The sequence below is a fragment of the Mercenaria mercenaria genome, chromosome 2, assembly GCF_021730395.1.
Source record: "Mercenaria mercenaria strain notata chromosome 2, MADL_Memer_1, whole genome shotgun sequence".
Taxonomy (NCBI): domain Eukaryota; kingdom Metazoa; phylum Mollusca; class Bivalvia; order Venerida; family Veneridae; genus Mercenaria; species Mercenaria mercenaria.
In genome coordinates, this window is record NC_069362.1 from 75,516,565 (window position 1) to 75,533,951 (window position 17,387).

Here is a 17,387-nt window from a genome sequence, read left to right on the forward strand (position 1 = left end):
CACTGACCTTCAACCTTTAGGCGTATGTGACCTAAAAAGAATATTGTTATGCTGTCTAATTTTCAATTCAATCAAGTATCGCTTGTCCTGGACCCGGCTCGTAAAAATTATTACAGAAAATTGGATACCATACAAATTGTTGCTTCCTTTTCCGGTTAATATCCAAAATGGTAGGTTGATGTTTCAGACCAGTAGTGAAAATCAACTGAATATATTGGTAATCTGTCACGTATCAAGTATGAAATATCTGTTTATGCACTTGTAATTTAAACAGTTGTATATGATTTTGAATATTTCAGGGCATAGACATAACACACCGCTTCAAGCGGAAGGTGCATCGCACAGCCCCAAAAAGTGATGATATTTATTTGAGACTTCTGGTAAAGGTAAGAGGTTGTTATGTGTTTTTCTAATATGCTATAGTGTATTTCTTGACACCAACTCGTGGATATGGAAGTGTTGAAATGATAACGGCTGTCACTTTAATATAATTTAGGGGATATTGTACATTTATGATTACACAATTTTTTTTTTACAGTGTAATAATTTGAAATTTATATTACATTCCACAATTAGTCAAAATGATTCGACAGTCAGATTGTTTTATATTTGTGACGGCACTCTTATCGTCAAAATATCGAAGGACAAAATAATGGAGGATTATATTGGTTTAATCGCTTGAGCATAATGCGTAAATGCGGTAAACATTAACAGGTTGGGCACATCTCCCGATCTGGGTAAATTACCTTGTGCAGGGTAATATACCCCAATTGGGGTAAAACAAGAACAATAGAAAAGTACAAAATATTTGATAACTTTTTTATTAAGGAAGTGCTAATGCTCATATTCTCTGGTCAACTTTGTATGATATAAACAGTTAACAATATGGTGATTTTTATGCACCCAGCATCTACTGATGCTGGAGGCATATAGTGATTGTCCTGTTCGTCCGTCCATAAGAGTAGCAACCACAGCTGACTTTCAAAGAAGCTTAACCAGTGTTTTAATAACATATTCATATTCTGCTTAAATAATCAAACAAAGAACTTTTTAAATTTTTGAAATATCTTAAAAAATAAAAAAGTTATGAAGATTTGAAATTTCTTAAAACGTCATTTTTTCTGGAATTTTTCCTCTATATAAATAATAAGGAACTGATTCGCAGTCGCGGACCGTTAAAACTCCAATGTTTACATTAATGTTTGGTGTTCCACTCATTTTAAATGATAAGTAGCTGAAATTTGGCATACTTATGGTATTTTTCCTGTAGAATACATTTCTGGTGTCTGTTTTGGCATAAGGTGTATAGTTGCCTTTATATTCGACTTACAATGAGACATGGTTACGATTTTTTTTTTTTCTAATTGTTATATCTCGACTCCAACGCTGTCCAAGTTCAAGTATGTTACCATATTCCCACTGTTTTTTTCATAAGACATACAAGACATAATGTATAGGACTAGGATTCTAAAATAAAGCATATAAAAACTAAATCTATCATTTTAATTAAGAAATTTAATGTATCAGATATTCCAGCTGACTGGCAAAATGGCTTAGAGTTAGACCGGTCATGACTCCTGATGTATTTCTGAAATACATAGTGTAAACTGTATCAGTATATGACTATACATTTTAAATTATTATACATATACTTTTCAAATGATTTCCTAAACAAAAATAATATATAATAATCATTAGACACGTGCTATGTATGAACAATACTATTGAATTGATATTTTCATTTTTTCGTACCCGTTAGGTACGAACAGGTTGAGTACGAAACGCGTATGAAAAATCGTCCTTTTATGCATTGAAATTGCGTAAGTAATAACAATTATTAACAGACTTTAATTGGAAATAAAAACAACTTCTTGGAACATTCACTTCTGGGGGCAAATCGTGACTCTTTTCCTTAAATAAGAAAATAATTCATAACGAAAGTGAAATTCCGGTCAGCTGTTCGTCAGCGTTGTTTCGACATTGAATTTTCTCAATAAATATTACTTCTGCTTCGTAGTTTCAGTCAAATATTAATATTTTTTACAGACATACATATTTTCCAAATAAAAACCGGTGGAAATAGGTCTTTTTACATGATTTTCGAGCCGAATCAATCGATTTACCGCATTGACCTAATTGATCAATTTTCCAACATGGCGGACCGCCGAGTGAAAATAAATGGAAGCGGGGAGTTTGAATTTAAAATGAAAATGCGGCATACTTGTAATAGGTTCCGAAACATAATTTTGGTATCAAATTAATTGTTAGGGTTTATATTTATTAAAAATAAATGTTAATTCAGCGAATATGGTATATTTTGGCGTATTTTTCACGTCAACTTTACGGAACGATTTCTCCGGTTTGGGGGGTCGTATGCAAATTTAAGACACACCTACGTGTAGGTCGTCCAATCGGCTGTCTTCTGATACAAGTCATATGAATATTAATGAGCACTACGCGACCCGCGTTTGCATTTGAAAGGAGTACATATTGCCCGCGGCGAGTAATAAAGCAATTAACAACAAACTGTCAATAAACAGTGGCCAGATTAACTAATTACTGGGGCATCTGGAATGACTGTAAATCAGATTTATGAATGTTTTATACTGTTAGAAAGATAATTTTATCACCTTTTAAATGGTAGTTTTTATGTTTTTGTAGCATGACAAAAAAAGATTTTATGGGGAAAAAAGTACACTAACCCCTAGAAATCACCAGAATTCCAGCTGATAAGCCATTGATTTCTTTATCAGCTGTGGTTGCTAATAAGAGGTTAACCAAATGGGACCATTTCGTTTAGCATCAATACCCCTTACTAGAATGACTTGGTACTAATGCAGATGTCACCTGTAACCATTCCTCATCTTCAGACATCACCTGACCTCAGTTTGACCTTGACCTCGATCTCATTTTGGACTTCGGTTGCTTTATATGGGCCATCTCTTGGTTAACCGAATGGGACCGTTTCGTCTAGCATCAATACCCCTTACAAGAATGAATTGATACTAATACAGATGTAAACAGTGACCATTCCTCATCTTCAAACATCACCTGACCTCAGTTTGACCTTGACCTCGTTTTGGACTTAGGTGCATCCGGGGGCATCAAGCGTTTATTGAACGCACCTCCTTGTTTAACAAATTTTTGTTGTAAAAATTTCAGATTTTCAACATTTTTTTAACAAATGCAAAATTGATAAAATGGTACATAGGCATGTTTGTAATGATGATATAAAGCTTTAGTAAAAATATTTATGTTTGCACTTTAAAGATAAAAGAAATATCAAAATTTTTAAACTTTTCTATTGTTCTTGTTATACCCCGATCGGGATATATTACCCAAAACAAGGTAATTTACACCAATTGGGAGATGTGCCCAGTCTGATTAATTGTGTATAGTACATACATCAGTTTAAATCGCCAGAAAATTAGTAATTATGGAAATTATTTGATAATCTTTACATAAATCAATGAGGTATTGAATCCTCTTTTGGTAGTTGTTGAAGATATGAAAGTGCTGGAAGAGTACTTGAATTTTGTCTGCTTTATTGTAGCTGTACAGATTCTTGGCAAGACGTACCAATGCAAAGTTCAACAAAATCATCCTGAAGAGGCTGTTCATGAGCAAGACCAACAGGCCACCTCTCTCAATTGCAAGACTAGTATGTATCTTATTTTCAGTGGGTCACTTTCAAGTTTAAGGGGAATGGTATAGTTTACATAATTATGATGGCTGTTTTTAGCTCACCTATCACTTTGTGACAAGGTGAGCTTTTGTAATCGCGCAGTGTCAGTCGTCCGTCCGTCCGTGCGTAAACTTTTGCTTGTGACTACTCTAGAGATCACATTTTTCACGGGATCTTTATGAAATTTGGTCAGAATGTTCACCTTGATGATATCTAGTTCAAGTTCGAAACTGGGTCAGGTGCGGTCAAAAACTAGGTCAGTAGGTGTAAAAATAGAAAAACCTTGTGACCTCTCTTGAGGCCATATTTTTCATGAGATCTTCATGAAAATTGGTCAGAATGTTGAACTTGATAATATCTAGGTCAGGTTTGAAACTGGGTCATGTGCGATCAAAAACTAGGTCAGTAGGTCTAAAAATAGAAAAATCTTGTGACCTCTCTAAAGGCCATATTTTTCATGGGATCTGTATGAAAGTTGGTCTGAATGTTCATCTTGATGATATCTAGGTCAAGTTCAAAACTGGGTCACATGCGTTCAAAAACTAGGTCAGTAGGTCTAAAAATAGAAAAACCTTGTGACCTCTCTAGAGGCCATACTTGTGAATGGATCTTCATAAAAATTTGTCAGAATGTTCATCTTGATGATATCTAGGTCAAGTTCGAAAGTGGGTCACGTGCCTTCAAAAAGTAGGTCAGTAGGTCAAATAATGAAAAAACCTTATGACCTCTCTAGAGGCCATATTTTTCATGGGATCTGTATGAAAGTTGGTCTGAATGTTTATCTTGATGATATATAGGTCAAATTTGAAACTGGGTCAACTGCGATCTAAAACTAGGTCAGTAGGTCTTAAAATAGAAAAACCTAAGTCTCGTGACCTCTCTAGAGGCCATACCCTTGAATGGATCTTCATGAAAATTGGTCAGAATGTTCACCTTGATGATATCTAGGTCAAGTTTGAAACTGGGTCACGTGTCATCAAAAAGTAGGTCAGTAGGTCAAATAATATAAAAACCTTTTGACCTCTCTAGAGGCCATACTTTTCATGGGAACTGTTTGAAAGTTGGTCTGAATGTTCATCTTGATGATATCTAGGTCAAGTTTGAAACTGGGTCAACTGCAATCAAAAACTAGGTCAGTAGGTCTAAAACTAGAAAAATCTTTTGACCTCTCTAGAGGCCATATTTTTCAATGGATCTTCATGAAAATTGGTCTGAATGTTCATCTTGATGATATCTAGGTCAGTTTCTAAACTGGGTCATGTGCAGTCAAAAACTAGGCCAGTAGTTATAAAAATAGAAAACAGGGAACAGGTGAGCGATTCAGGACCATCATGGTCCTCTTGTTTTAGCTCACCTGAGCACTTGTGCTCAAAGTGCTCAAGGTGAGCTTTTGTGATCGCCCTGTGTCCGTCGTCTTCAGTCCGTCGTCAACAATTTGCCTGTTAACACTCTAGAGGTCACAATTTTGACCTAATCTTAATGAAACTTGGTCAGAATGTTACCCGCAATAAAATCTTGGACGAGTTCGATATTGGGTCATCTGGGGTCAAAAACTAGGTCACCAGGTCAAATCAAAGGAAAAGCTTGTTAACACTAGAGGTCACAATTTTGGCCCAATCTTAATGAAACTTGGTCAGAATGTTACCCTCAATAAAATCTTGGACGAGTTTGATATTGGGTCATCTGGGGTCAAAAACTAGGTCACCAGGTCAAATCAAAGGAAAAGCTTGTTAACACTGTAGAGGTCACATTTAAGACTGTATCTTCATGAAACTGGTCAGAATGTTAATCTTGATGATCTTAAGATCCAGTTTGAATCTGGGTCATGTAGAGTCAAAAATTAGGTCACTAGGTCAAATCAAAGGAAAAGCTGGTTAACACTCTAGAGGCCACATTTATGACCATATATAGTTATATTAGTTTTCACTTTACAGGCTACATTTATGACCATATCTTAATGAAACTTGGTCAGAATGTTGATCTTGATGATCTTTAGGTCAGTAGGTCTGGTGAGGGATACAGGGCCTTCTTGGCCCTCTTGTTTATTTAGAAAATTTGCTTTAATTTTTGAATGCAACTAACTATCCATCTGTATGTCTGGAGCGACTGCTTATTAACCCGGTTTTCAAAAAAACTGGTTATTAGATTGCCAAATGGTGTTGGGTTGGTTACACTGCTACTAAACGCTAGCGCCACCACCAAATTGTGGTGATAAGGGAGAGAGCTATCGACATTTCCGTGGTGCAGCTATCGCCCGTTTCTACTTGTAAACACGTGAGTAAAATTTATATTTTATCTTATATTTTTAGTGATAGAACTTTTTTCGAAAATCGGAGAATGTAGTTCCGTGTAACAACACGTTTACTAGAGGTTGGCAGTAATTTCATTAAAATATTATGCAAATTGTGGTGCCAGGAGCTTTTCTCCCGAATTTGACAGTGGCATATTTTCATATCGGCCAGTATTCGAACACCATTCCGATGATAAGACGCACTGTAAGAACATACCTGCGCATGCAAATGGTGTAGAATTGAATTACACGTATTCCCATACACCAATGAATTACGAAAAACACAGTAAAAAGTTAAAATACGACTTTTTGAAAGTGGTGGCGCTATCACCCAAGTGGTGGCGCTATACAGTAGTGGTGGCACTGTTGCATATGATTAGTGGCTGATATATTCAATTTTAATATATGAAAATGTCTGACTGCAAGCCACGACGAATAAAAACAAAGGGAAGTAACTTTCAGAATCTTAATAAAACAAATAAATTCTACACTATCTTCAGATTATTTCCTGGACACAAGTCTTTGTTTGAAATAAAAGTATTGCTACTATTTTTCATGACCTGAATTTAAAGTACACTTACGTTTGTATTTAGGTAAAATATTTAAAGGTTAGAAATAATTCTACATTAACATTTTAAACAAAGGAAAATATTTACTTTGACTACAAGAGTCCCAAGGGTCTGTGAGTATTTTGTTCTTTTTTTTTTCTTGGATTGAGAATGTTCATAAAGGTAAATAAACTATGATCGTGTTTTTCTTTCTTTAATAACATAATTCCGTGCAGAAAAATTATCAGTTAGAGAATGTTGGTGTTTGTTTTGTTCCGGATGCGTCAGCAGTTCGTATTATTGAATGCCGTAACAGCGCCACCACTACTGTATAGCGCTATCACTAGAGATATAGCGCCACCACTTTTAAAAATCCTGGTATATTTCTTCTAACCCGAGATTCTGTTATTCATGGTGTATGCATATATAGTTATCATTTCTACACCATTTGCATGCGCAGGTATGTTCTTACAGCGAGTCCATTCATCGGAATGGTGTTCGAATACTGGCCAATATGAAAATGTGCCACTGTCAGATTCGGGAGAAAAGCTCCTGACACCAAACTTTGCATATTATTTTAATGAAATCACAGCCAACCTCTAGTAAAAGTGTTGTTACACGGAACTACATTCTCCGATTTTTGAAAAAAGTTCTATCAAAAAAATATAAGATAAAATATAAATTCTACTCACGTGTTTACAAGTAGAAACGGGCGATAGCTGCACCACGGAAATGTCGATAGCTCTTTTTCTTATCACCACAATTTGGTGGTGGCGCTAGCGTTTAGTAGCCTTGGGTTAGCAGCATCAACTTTTGGTTTCTGCTCAATAACTAGTTAGGAGTGACCGATTCAAATGAAACTTGTTATATAGGTAGCTTGCATAGAGACATAGTTTGGGATTGCATAGGTGATCACTAGATTCTAGGTCAAGGTCACTGTTGCTAAAAATTGGAAAAACCATTCCACTCAATAACTTATTTGCATTGATATGTTGAAATTAAACTTGGCCTATAGGTAGCTGGGTCATTGAGGTTATGGTCCTTGACTTAGTGAAAAATACACAAAGTGCTTGTGTGGCAAATATCTTTTTAAAAAAAAACACATATAGTCATGAAATCATGTAGGAATATTATCAAACATGTGAATTTGTGCACCGGAGTTTATGGGGATTTTTTCTCAGCGAAGACCAGAGATACGGCCCTTGACTTTATCAAAAAATAAAAGTTTGTGCTGCATGTATGTCAAAATGTACTTGACCTAGACTAGAGTGGATTGTTTTATAGCCTATGAAGTTTTGCACCGGGTGTTCTCTTTGGGATTTTACTCAGCTAGGCCCGAGTTATGGTCCTTCACTAAGTGAAAAATACACAAAGTTTGTGTTGCATCTTAAAAACGAGTCATGAAACCATGTACAGTGACAGGAGTGGGGAGCACCTAGTTGTCCATGATCTTCATGAAACCTGGACTGGTCAGAATGTTTGTTGTTATAAGTTGTAGGCTTTGTTGATATAAGGTTACCTGGTTTCAAAAGGTAGATAACTAGGGCAAGTTTATAAGCAAACTTCTAAATTCAGGTCAAATTTGGAATTAGGTTATCAAGAGTAAAAAATTGGATCAGGTGATTAATTAAATCTTGTTTCGACTACCTAACCTTTGAAAACTGCTGATAAATGAAAACTTTTTTATAGAGCACATGGATCTTTTATATTACTAGTTAGTTCCTCTTATAGATAAAACTGCTGTGATATTGAAAACATTGAGCTTTATATTTGTGTCTTGTAGACAAGAATGATGAAGAAATCTGGTAGAGATGGAAAGACAGCAGTTTGTGTTGGTACAGTCACGGATGATTTAAGACTTCTTCAAGTTCCAAAACTCAAGGTAATCAAGCAGTATATCGGTAGGTTTTATCTCAAAGCATTGACATTTTTGTGCATAACCTCAGTTTCTATATTTTGTCTGAAAATTGGTTGCGGTTGATATATCAATTAAAGGAAATAGTAGAGTTCATGCCAGGTTATTATCACATGTCGGATGTGACATGCCTTTAGGCTTTGAGCCGTATATTCAACATTCCTTCCTATTCCCGCCATCACTTCACTGTGGAGGCGACATGCCATAAAAGCAACCTAATGAACACGACTAGTAGTGTATTCAAATGTTGCCATGTGCTTCTCGATCTTCGATGTCAGTTAAAACAAGTGATAAACCAATGACAGCTTTGGTTGCCTTTTCTGATTTCCGAATAATTTCAGTGATTTTTAAATTGTAGAAAAATCTACCTTTGCAAATATGTTTTATGCTCCTCTCAGAAGGAGGGGTATATTGTTTTGCAGGTGTCAGTCGGTCGTTCGGTATGTAGACCAATCTGTTTCCTGGTGGTATCTCTAGAACGCTTGGGCCTAGGATCATGAAAGTTGATAAGGAGGTTGGTCATAAGCAGCAGATGACCCCTATTGATTTTGAGATCAGTAGGTCAAAGGTCTATGTCACAGTGTCCAGGAACAGTTAAAACAGTTTCCGAATGGTAACTCAACGCTTGAGACCTAGGATCATGAAAGTTGATAGGGAGGTTGGTCATGACCAGCAGATGACCCTATTGATTTTGTGGTCAGTAGCTCAAGGTCACACTGACTCGAGAACGCTTGGACCTAGGATCACAAAACTTGATAGGAGCGTTGCTCATGACCAACAGATGACCCCTTTTGATTTTGAGGTCAGTAGGTCAAAAGTCAAGGTCCCATTGACCCAGAACAGTAGAATTTTTTTGCCAAATAACTAGAGAATGGTTTGGTCTAAGATCACATTTGAAACAAAGGTCACTTATGACCCATAATTATTGATTTAAGGTCAGTACGTCAAACGTCCAGTGCACAGTGACCAAATAATTTCTGTTCTTTATGCAGTTACTGAATGCATCAAGGGGGGCATTTCGTGTTCTATACTAATCTCTGGCTTTTTGGACTATCGTTAAATCTTGACCACTTGATAACTGGAAAACCTGTGTTAAACTTCAAGGACATTGTAATATCAAGACTGAAAAATGGTATTACTTGAGACTGAAAAATTATACCCAGTTACTTCAGATGGTACTTCATGGATTTTATGGGGTGGGGTGTATGTGCTCTTGTTCCTCTTCTGTTTGATAATACTGAAAGGGCAGGCAATAACTCTTTTCTTTTTTTTTCAGATTTGTGCTTTGAAGGTAACAGAGCGTGCACGAGGACGAATTCTTAAGGCTGGAGGAGAAATTATCACGTTTGACCAGCTGGCACTGAAATCTCCAAAAGGACAGAATACAGTACTTATCCAAGGTGGGTAAAGATAACAGTTCCTTTATGTTTAGACAGATCAGTAGTAGTAGTTAAATTTGCTATTAGACCTTTCTAACGTAAACGTAATTACGAAACGGAATACTGAATCCTTAAAATTTTAGGCTAATTTGTGGTCTATGGGAGACAATTTCATTCAATAGTAATGCAATAGTATCTCCCTTAGACCATTATTTGCAAATAACATTTACGGATTCAGTAATCCGTTTCTGATTTACGTTTACATTAGAAAGGTCTATTAGCCTGCTCTACACTTACTACTATACGTCCGGAGGGACAAATGATGTTATGACGTTTGTGTCAGTCCCTTAGCAATTTCATGTCCGCTCTGTAACTCTTGAACCCGAGGATTTTTAAGAAACTTGGCACAAATGTTCACCACATGGAGATGACATGCAGAGCGCATGTTTTGGATGGCTCGCTTCAAGGTGAAGGTCACAGGGGTAAAAGGTCATATGACTTTTGTTTGGTGTCTGCTGTAACTCTTGAACTGCTTGTAGGATTTTAAAGAAACTTGGCACAAATGTTCACCACATCGAGACGACATGCAGAGTGCATGGTTTGGTTGGCTCGCATCAAGGTCACGGGTCAAAGGTCATACCTTCGGGCATATATTGCTCAGCTGATTTTAAAGAAACTTTGCACAAATGTGCACCGCATCGAGACGGAGTGCAGTGCGCATGTTTTGGATGGCTCACATCAAGGTCACATGGGTCAAAGGTCATACCTTCAGGCGTATATTGTTCTGCATTTTGTGCTTGTGTTATAAAATGTGTTGCCGATTACCTCGTTTTATACTGGTGATGATGAGTGGAACTTGCCCTCTCTGATCTTATGATTGAGAAATGTTTCCCAAGTACTGAACCAGTGTTTCTTATCTTTTTGACTTTGTTGAATTATTGCTTAAGTATAGGACTTGGCATATTTAGAACTATTTCTCGTGAGCTGTACTAGTATTTGATCCTTAACAGAAGTTCCTTGAATAGAATATGGAACACTGCCAATCTTCTTTGTTTGAATAAGAAATTGCTACACACAGATATTTAGCGTCCAGTTTCATTTTGATTTCAGTTCATATTTCACTGGGAAGAAAAAATAAAATGAATAATTATAGCAATTAGTTTTACCGAGTTATAGATAGAGTTTATGGAGTGAATTCTTCTTGAAAAAAGAAACCGATAAGGAGGGAAACAGAGCATAGCGGAGTGACCGACCGAGGTTTCTTTTTCTTGAAGAATTCTCCTCACGGACTCTTTTAATAGGAGTGGGATTAGTTATTGATAAAGTTTGGAGAGGTGTATCATCAACTGACTTAGTCTTTGAAGTCATGCTTTAAATTGTTTTGTTCAAGGTGGAACATTGCAGAAATGACAGCCAGTTATTAGCCATAAGTTTTGAAAAAAAAATTCCTCTAAAATGTCCTCTACTTACAATAAAACAAATGAAATATCTATATTTGATTTGATGTACACAGTTGCGTATTTTATGTAAAATGATGATAAAACTTTCCCTCAGCTGATATCCTGATGGATGTTTTTTTCTGAATCATTAAAATACAGGTAGAAGAAAGTGTTGTGCAGATGTTGACATTTTTGTTGCCATTTTCAGCTTTAAGAAATTCTTCTAGTTGCTAAAAATTAATCATCTATAACTGATCACTTTAAACATGTTCTGAAAGCAAAAATAATATTACACAAACAGATCCAAAATGATTTATAAACATAGGTCAAGTATTCCATTGTTTTCAGGCAATATGATCTCTATTAAATGTGTCATGTGATAGACTATATATTATACAGATATTATATACAGATACATTTTGAACTTGCACCATCTACACATTAGAATATTCAATCCAAAACAGTGGTCTAGATAGGCTTAGTATTTGCGTATTTTATGCTCAAACCTTTGCAAGTGTACTTTTTAGCTCACCTGAGCACAAAGTCCTCAAGGAGAGCTATTGTGATTACCCTTGTCAGTATTGCGTTCTCAACATTTTGGCACAATCTTATAAAAGTTTGTCCGAGTGTTACTATCAGTAAATCTTAGACATGTTTGTTACTGGATCATCTGGGATCAAAAACAAGGTTGCTAGGTCAGTTAATACGAAAATCTTGTAAACACTCCAGAGGTCAAATTTTCTTTCTACATAAAACTTGTCAGAATGTTTGCCTCTATGAAATACAGGATAATGCCACCATGAAATATAGTGCAAGTTAAAGGTTGGATTACCTGAGATCAAAAACTAGATCACTGGGTCAGATTTTAGAAAAACCTTGTTAACACAAGAGACCACATTTCCTACTTGGTCTCCATAAGACCTTGTCAGAATAGTTGTCTCCATAAAATCTAGGTCAGGTTCAAAACTGGTTTATTTGAGGTCAGAAACTACTTCACATCATTGAAAAACCTTAAACGCACTCTAGACCTACAATTTCCATTTGATCATCATAAATCTTTGTCAGAATGTTTGTCTCTGCAAAACATAGGTCAAGTTCAGAACTGGGTATCTGAGGTGTTAAACTAGGTCAGTTGGTCACATCATAGAAAAAAACTTGTTTACATTGTAAAGGCCACATTTTCAATTTGATCATCTCAAATCTGTGTCAGAACGTTTGTCTCTACAAAGTCAGAATCTGACCAATCCAGACCCAGCTTCAGGATATTTGATATTCTGACGTTTCAGTTCTGGTATAGCAATGTTTGTCCGCTATATCTCTGTGTTTGCTTTAACACTTGGATACGAAGGCTAAACTACATCATGTTAAGCTAAAGCAACTTGGATATCAAAGAGAATTAATCCATAATCCAGACCCAGCTTCAGGATATTTGATATTCTGACGTTTCAGTTCTGGTATAGCAATGTTTGTCCGCTATATCTCTGTGTTTGCTGTAACACTTGGATACGAAGGCTAAACTACATGTTAAGCTAAAGCAACTTGGATATTAAAGAGAATTAATCTTTAATCCAGACCCAGCTTCAGGATATTTGATATTCTGACGTTTCAGTTCTGGTATAGCAATGTTTGTCCGCTATATCTCTGTGTTTGCTGTAACACTTGGATACGAAGGCAAAACTACATGTTAAGCTAAAGCAACTTGGATATTAAAGAAAATTAATCTTTAATCCAGACCCAGCTTCAGGATATTTGATATTCTGACGTTTCAGTTCTGGTATAGCAATGTTTGTCCAATATATCTCTGTGTTTGCTGTAACACTTGGATACGAAGGCTAAACTACATGTTAAGCTAAAGCAACTTGGATATTAAAGAGAATTAATTCATAATCCAGACCCAGCTTCAGGATATTTGATATTCTGATGTTTCAGTTCTGGTATAGCAATGTTTGTCCGCTATATCTCTGTGTTTGCTGTAACACTTGGATACGAAGGCAAAACTACATGTTAAGCTAAAGCAACTTGGATATTAAAGAAAATTAATCTTTAATCCAGACCCAGCTTCAGGATATTTGATATTCTGACGTTTCAGTTCTGGTATAGCAATGTTTGTCTGCTATATCTCTGTGTTTGCTTAACACTTGGATACGAAGGCAAAACTACATGTTAAGCTAAAGCAACTTGGATATTAAAGAAAAATAATCTTTAATCCAGACCCAGCTTCAGGATATTTGATATTCTGACGTTTGCTGTAACACTTGGATACGAAGGCTAAACTACATCATGTTAAGCTAAAGCAACTTGGATATTAAAGAAAATTAAACTTTAATCCAGACCCAGCTTCAGGATATTTGATATTCTGACGTTTCAGTTCTGGTATAGCAACGTTTGTCCGCTATATTTCTGTGTTTGCTGTAACACTTGGATACGAAGGCAAAACTACATGTTAAGCTAAAGCAACTTGGATATTAAAGAAAATTAATCTTTAATCCAGACCCAGCTTCAGGATATTTGATATTCTGACGTTTCAGTTCTGGTATAGCAATGTTTGTCCGCTATATCTCTGTGTTTGCTGTAACACTAGGATACGAAGGCAAAACTACATGTTAAGTTAAAGCAACTTGGATATTAAAGAAAATTAATCTTTAATCCAGACCCAGCTTCAGGATATTTGATATTCTGACGTTTCAGTTCTGGTATAGCAATGTTTGTCCGCTATATCTCTGTGTTTGCTTAACACTTGGATACGAAGGCAAAACTACATGTTAAGCTAAAGCAACTTTGATATTAAAGAAAATTAATCTTTAATCCAGACCCAGCTTCAGGATATTTGATATTCTGACGTTTCAGTTCTGGTATAGCAATGTTTGTCTGCTATATCTCTGTGTTTGCTTTAACACTTGGATACGAAGGCTAAACTACATCATGTTAAGCTAAAGCAACTTGGATATTAAAGATAAATTAATCCGTAATCCAGACCCAGCTTCAGGATATTTGATATTCTGACGTTTCAGTTCTGGTATAGCAATGTTTGTCCGCTATATCTCTGTGTTTGCTTTAACACTTGGATACGAAGGCTAAACTACATGTTAAGCTAAAGCAACTTGGATAGTTAAGAGAATTAATCCATTATCCAGACCCAGCTTCAGGATATTTGATATTCTGACGTTTCTGTTCTGGTATAGCAATGTTTGTCCGCTATATCTCTGTATTTGCTGTTATACTTGGATACGAAGGCAAAACTACATGTTAAGCTAAAGCAACTTGGTTATTAAAGAGAATTAATCCGTAATCCAGACCCAGCTTCAGGATATTTGATATTCTGACGTTTCAGTTCTGGTATAGCAATGTATGTCCGCTATATCTTTGTGTTTGCTGTAACACTTGGATACGAAGGCTTAACTACATCATGTTAAGCTAAAGCAACTTGGATATTACAGAGAATTAATCCGTAATCCAGACACAGCTTCAGGATATTTGATATTCTGACGATTCAGTTCTGGTATAGCAATGTTTGTCTGCTATATCTGTGTTTGCTGTAACATTTCAATATTGAGACAAAACTTAATCTTTCTAGTGTAAACCAGCTACCAGTCCACAGTCCAGATTCTGACATCAAGATTTGATATTTAAATGTTTTAAACCTAGGACTTATAATTTGGCCCTGTTCTGAATGCCAAATAGGCCTAATTTTTTCCCCTTTTCAAGCGTAAACAAATCCCAAAACAAAGAAAAAATTCCCAATTGACATGAACTTGATTATTCAAAGAAAATTTTGGCATAGGTTTTGTATTTTCATGCTCCCTTCAAAGAAAAGTGGGTATATATTGTTTTGCTCATTGTTGGTTGGTAGGTACACCATTTCTGATCAATAACTAGAGAACTGCTCTCACAAAGGTGAAACTTCACAGGATGATTGCCTGTGGTGAGAAGATGATCCTTGTTATTTTTGAGGTCAGTCACAGTTCTTGTTAATAACATGGCTGTCTACTTCAAATACCCCCCAAAAATAAAGTTTTTTCTGGGATACTAGATGTTTTTGTTAGGAAAAGCCTTTCAAAATGCAGATATGATGATGTTTCTTGATAAAGTAAAAAAAAAGATGTTAATAAAAAGTTCTGACATTAAATTTGAATGTTGATATTTGGAGGAATTAGTCACATAAAGTGATAGCTGTAGTCTACAACCTGGTGAATAGGTGAACCTGTGAATTGAATGTATGAAAAAGACATTTATGCAAATGAATGTTTACAAAATACTTTGATGTTAACATTTCTTTCTTAACCAGGTCGCAGAAAGTCACGTGAAGCATACAGACACTTCGGTAAAGCACCAGGTGTTCCACACAGCAATACTGCGTAAGTTTTTGTTTCTGTGGTATATAATGAAATTGACCGAGTTGTGGATACTTTTCTTAGAGTGAGAAGCAATGAAATTTGTGCATAGTATGCATATGAGGCTTGCATGTCATTTGTTTAGCACTGTTCAAAACAAGGGTTTATGGTGCTTCTATTCCTATGCCCCCAGTGTTGAGGACCTAGAAGGCATTTAACATTGTATACATCATCAGCACGAAGTGAGCATGCGTATATTGTTGGGACGTTAATGTCCGGTTATCTTTTCAGGAGTTATGGCCCGTTTATATGAAATATCACAATAACATCTGTACACTGGTCCTATAGTGTTCATTCCATTTTAATGAAACTTGGTTTACATCGTCAGCCAAGGCTTTTTCTACATGTACTGCGGGTCTGATACCATGGGCTGAATATTGACCTTGTCCCCTAGGTCAATAAGGCTCTTATTTTCCCCAGTTTCAAGTAAAAAAAAAAAAATGGTATGTTTTCAGTTTTCGTGTTTAAACTTAGTTTACTCTTAAGAAGTTGGACAGGTAGAAAAAGTCCTGCATTAATTTTGTTATGCCAGTATATTAATTTGTAAAATTGAATATGTATTATTTTAGTATAGTCCGTTTGCTTATCTCAGTAGGGAGAATGCAGATCTATGGATCTTGGATTTGCGAGTTAGATTGTCTGGTGAGGCATATCATGTTCTAGAAGATATTTTGTTTTAAATCATTTATCTTCCACATCTGATTTATTAGAAGTGGGCAGTTACATTGGGAGAATAGGTTAGTACAGGTACAGAATCTGGGAGCACTGGTTATGTATCATAATTGAAACACTTTTTAAAAACTAAATTTTAGGGATAGTAAATACCTTACAATAATAATTATTATACTCATTAAGCAAAACTTTGAGAATGATTTTGTTCTATTTCAGACCATTTGTGCGTTCCAAGGGCCGCAAGTTTGAGAAGGCTCGAGGTCGTCGTGGAAGCAGAGGATACAAAGTTTAATTTGACTATTTGCTGTATCACATTGGAAAATAAACAGACTTCCAGTGAAAATGTGTCATATTTTGATTTTCCAGTTCTTTATTCTGTTTAGAGGCAGATGTGGATAGAGACCAACTAACCGAGTAGACTCTCCGAATAGCTAAGGATGATATATAAAAACGTTTAGACTGTACTTGGGGGTCAGCTGTTGTGATCACTCCCCATCTGTCCACACTAATTCAGATGACATCATATACTAAACTTACTATCTGCTGATTAAGCCATGTACTTTACACCTTACTTGTACATTTACCCCCACAAAGTTTGGGGGGGGGGGGGGGGCGGTATATAGGAGTGAGCTTGTCGATCCGTTGGTTTTTCATGGTTTCCGGGCAGTAACTCATGAAAGGCTTGACAGATTTAAATCAATTTTGGTACACAGGTGTAACATAAAATACAGGTCACGTTCGACTTTGCCTACAAACCACCATATTTGACGTAGTTATGGCCTCTTTCCAACTTAAAATTTGCCATATATATATATACTTGTGACAAGGCTGTATAGTGGGGGTATTATTCGTCACTCCTGTGACAGTTATAATTATTCTTAAAAGAAACATTGTTTGCCCGGTAACCTTCAGACAACGGATCTCCTGTAAATGAACTGGACACTATGTATGAGACAAGACCTTTAAGAAAGCATGAAATAATTTTACAGTGAACAATACATACACTTAGTGGTACTTAGCAAATTATACTTGGCAAATTACATTATGATAAATACAACAACATAAAAC

The 17,387-nt window shown here is 36.0% G+C and overlaps 1 protein-coding gene across 1 annotated transcript; it reads left to right on the forward strand.

Annotated features, from left to right (window-relative positions):
* The first annotated feature begins 227 nt into the window (after window positions 1-227).
* LOC123564344 (60S ribosomal protein L18-like) lies at window positions 228-16,662 on the forward strand. Its single transcript, XM_045357852.2, has 6 exons — window positions 228-386; window positions 3,554-3,661; window positions 8,307-8,405; window positions 9,715-9,838; window positions 15,542-15,611; window positions 16,536-16,662. The coding sequence occupies exons 2-6, from the start codon at window positions 3,620-3,622 to the stop codon at window positions 16,609-16,611; spliced, it is 411 nt and encodes a 136-aa protein (XP_045213787.2). The 5' UTR covers window positions 228-386; window positions 3,554-3,619; the 3' UTR covers window positions 16,612-16,662.
* The last annotated feature ends 725 nt before the right edge of the window (window positions 16,663-17,387 follow it).

What these genes read in the sequence shown, in the direction of transcription:
- LOC123564344 (XM_045357852.2), top strand. Translation starts at nt 3,620, where the DNA reads ATGAGCAAGACCAACAGGCCACCTCTCTCAATTGCAAGACTA. An exon ending in GAATACAGTACTTATCCAAG is followed by an intron (nt 9,839 to 15,541) that starts GTGGGTAAAGAT and finishes TTTCTTAACCAG; the next exon opens with GTCGCAGAAAGTCACGTGAA. An exon ending in GTTCCACACAGCAATACTGC is followed by an intron (nt 15,612 to 16,535) that starts GTAAGTTTTTGT and finishes GTTCTATTTCAG; the next exon opens with ACCATTTGTGCGTTCCAAGG.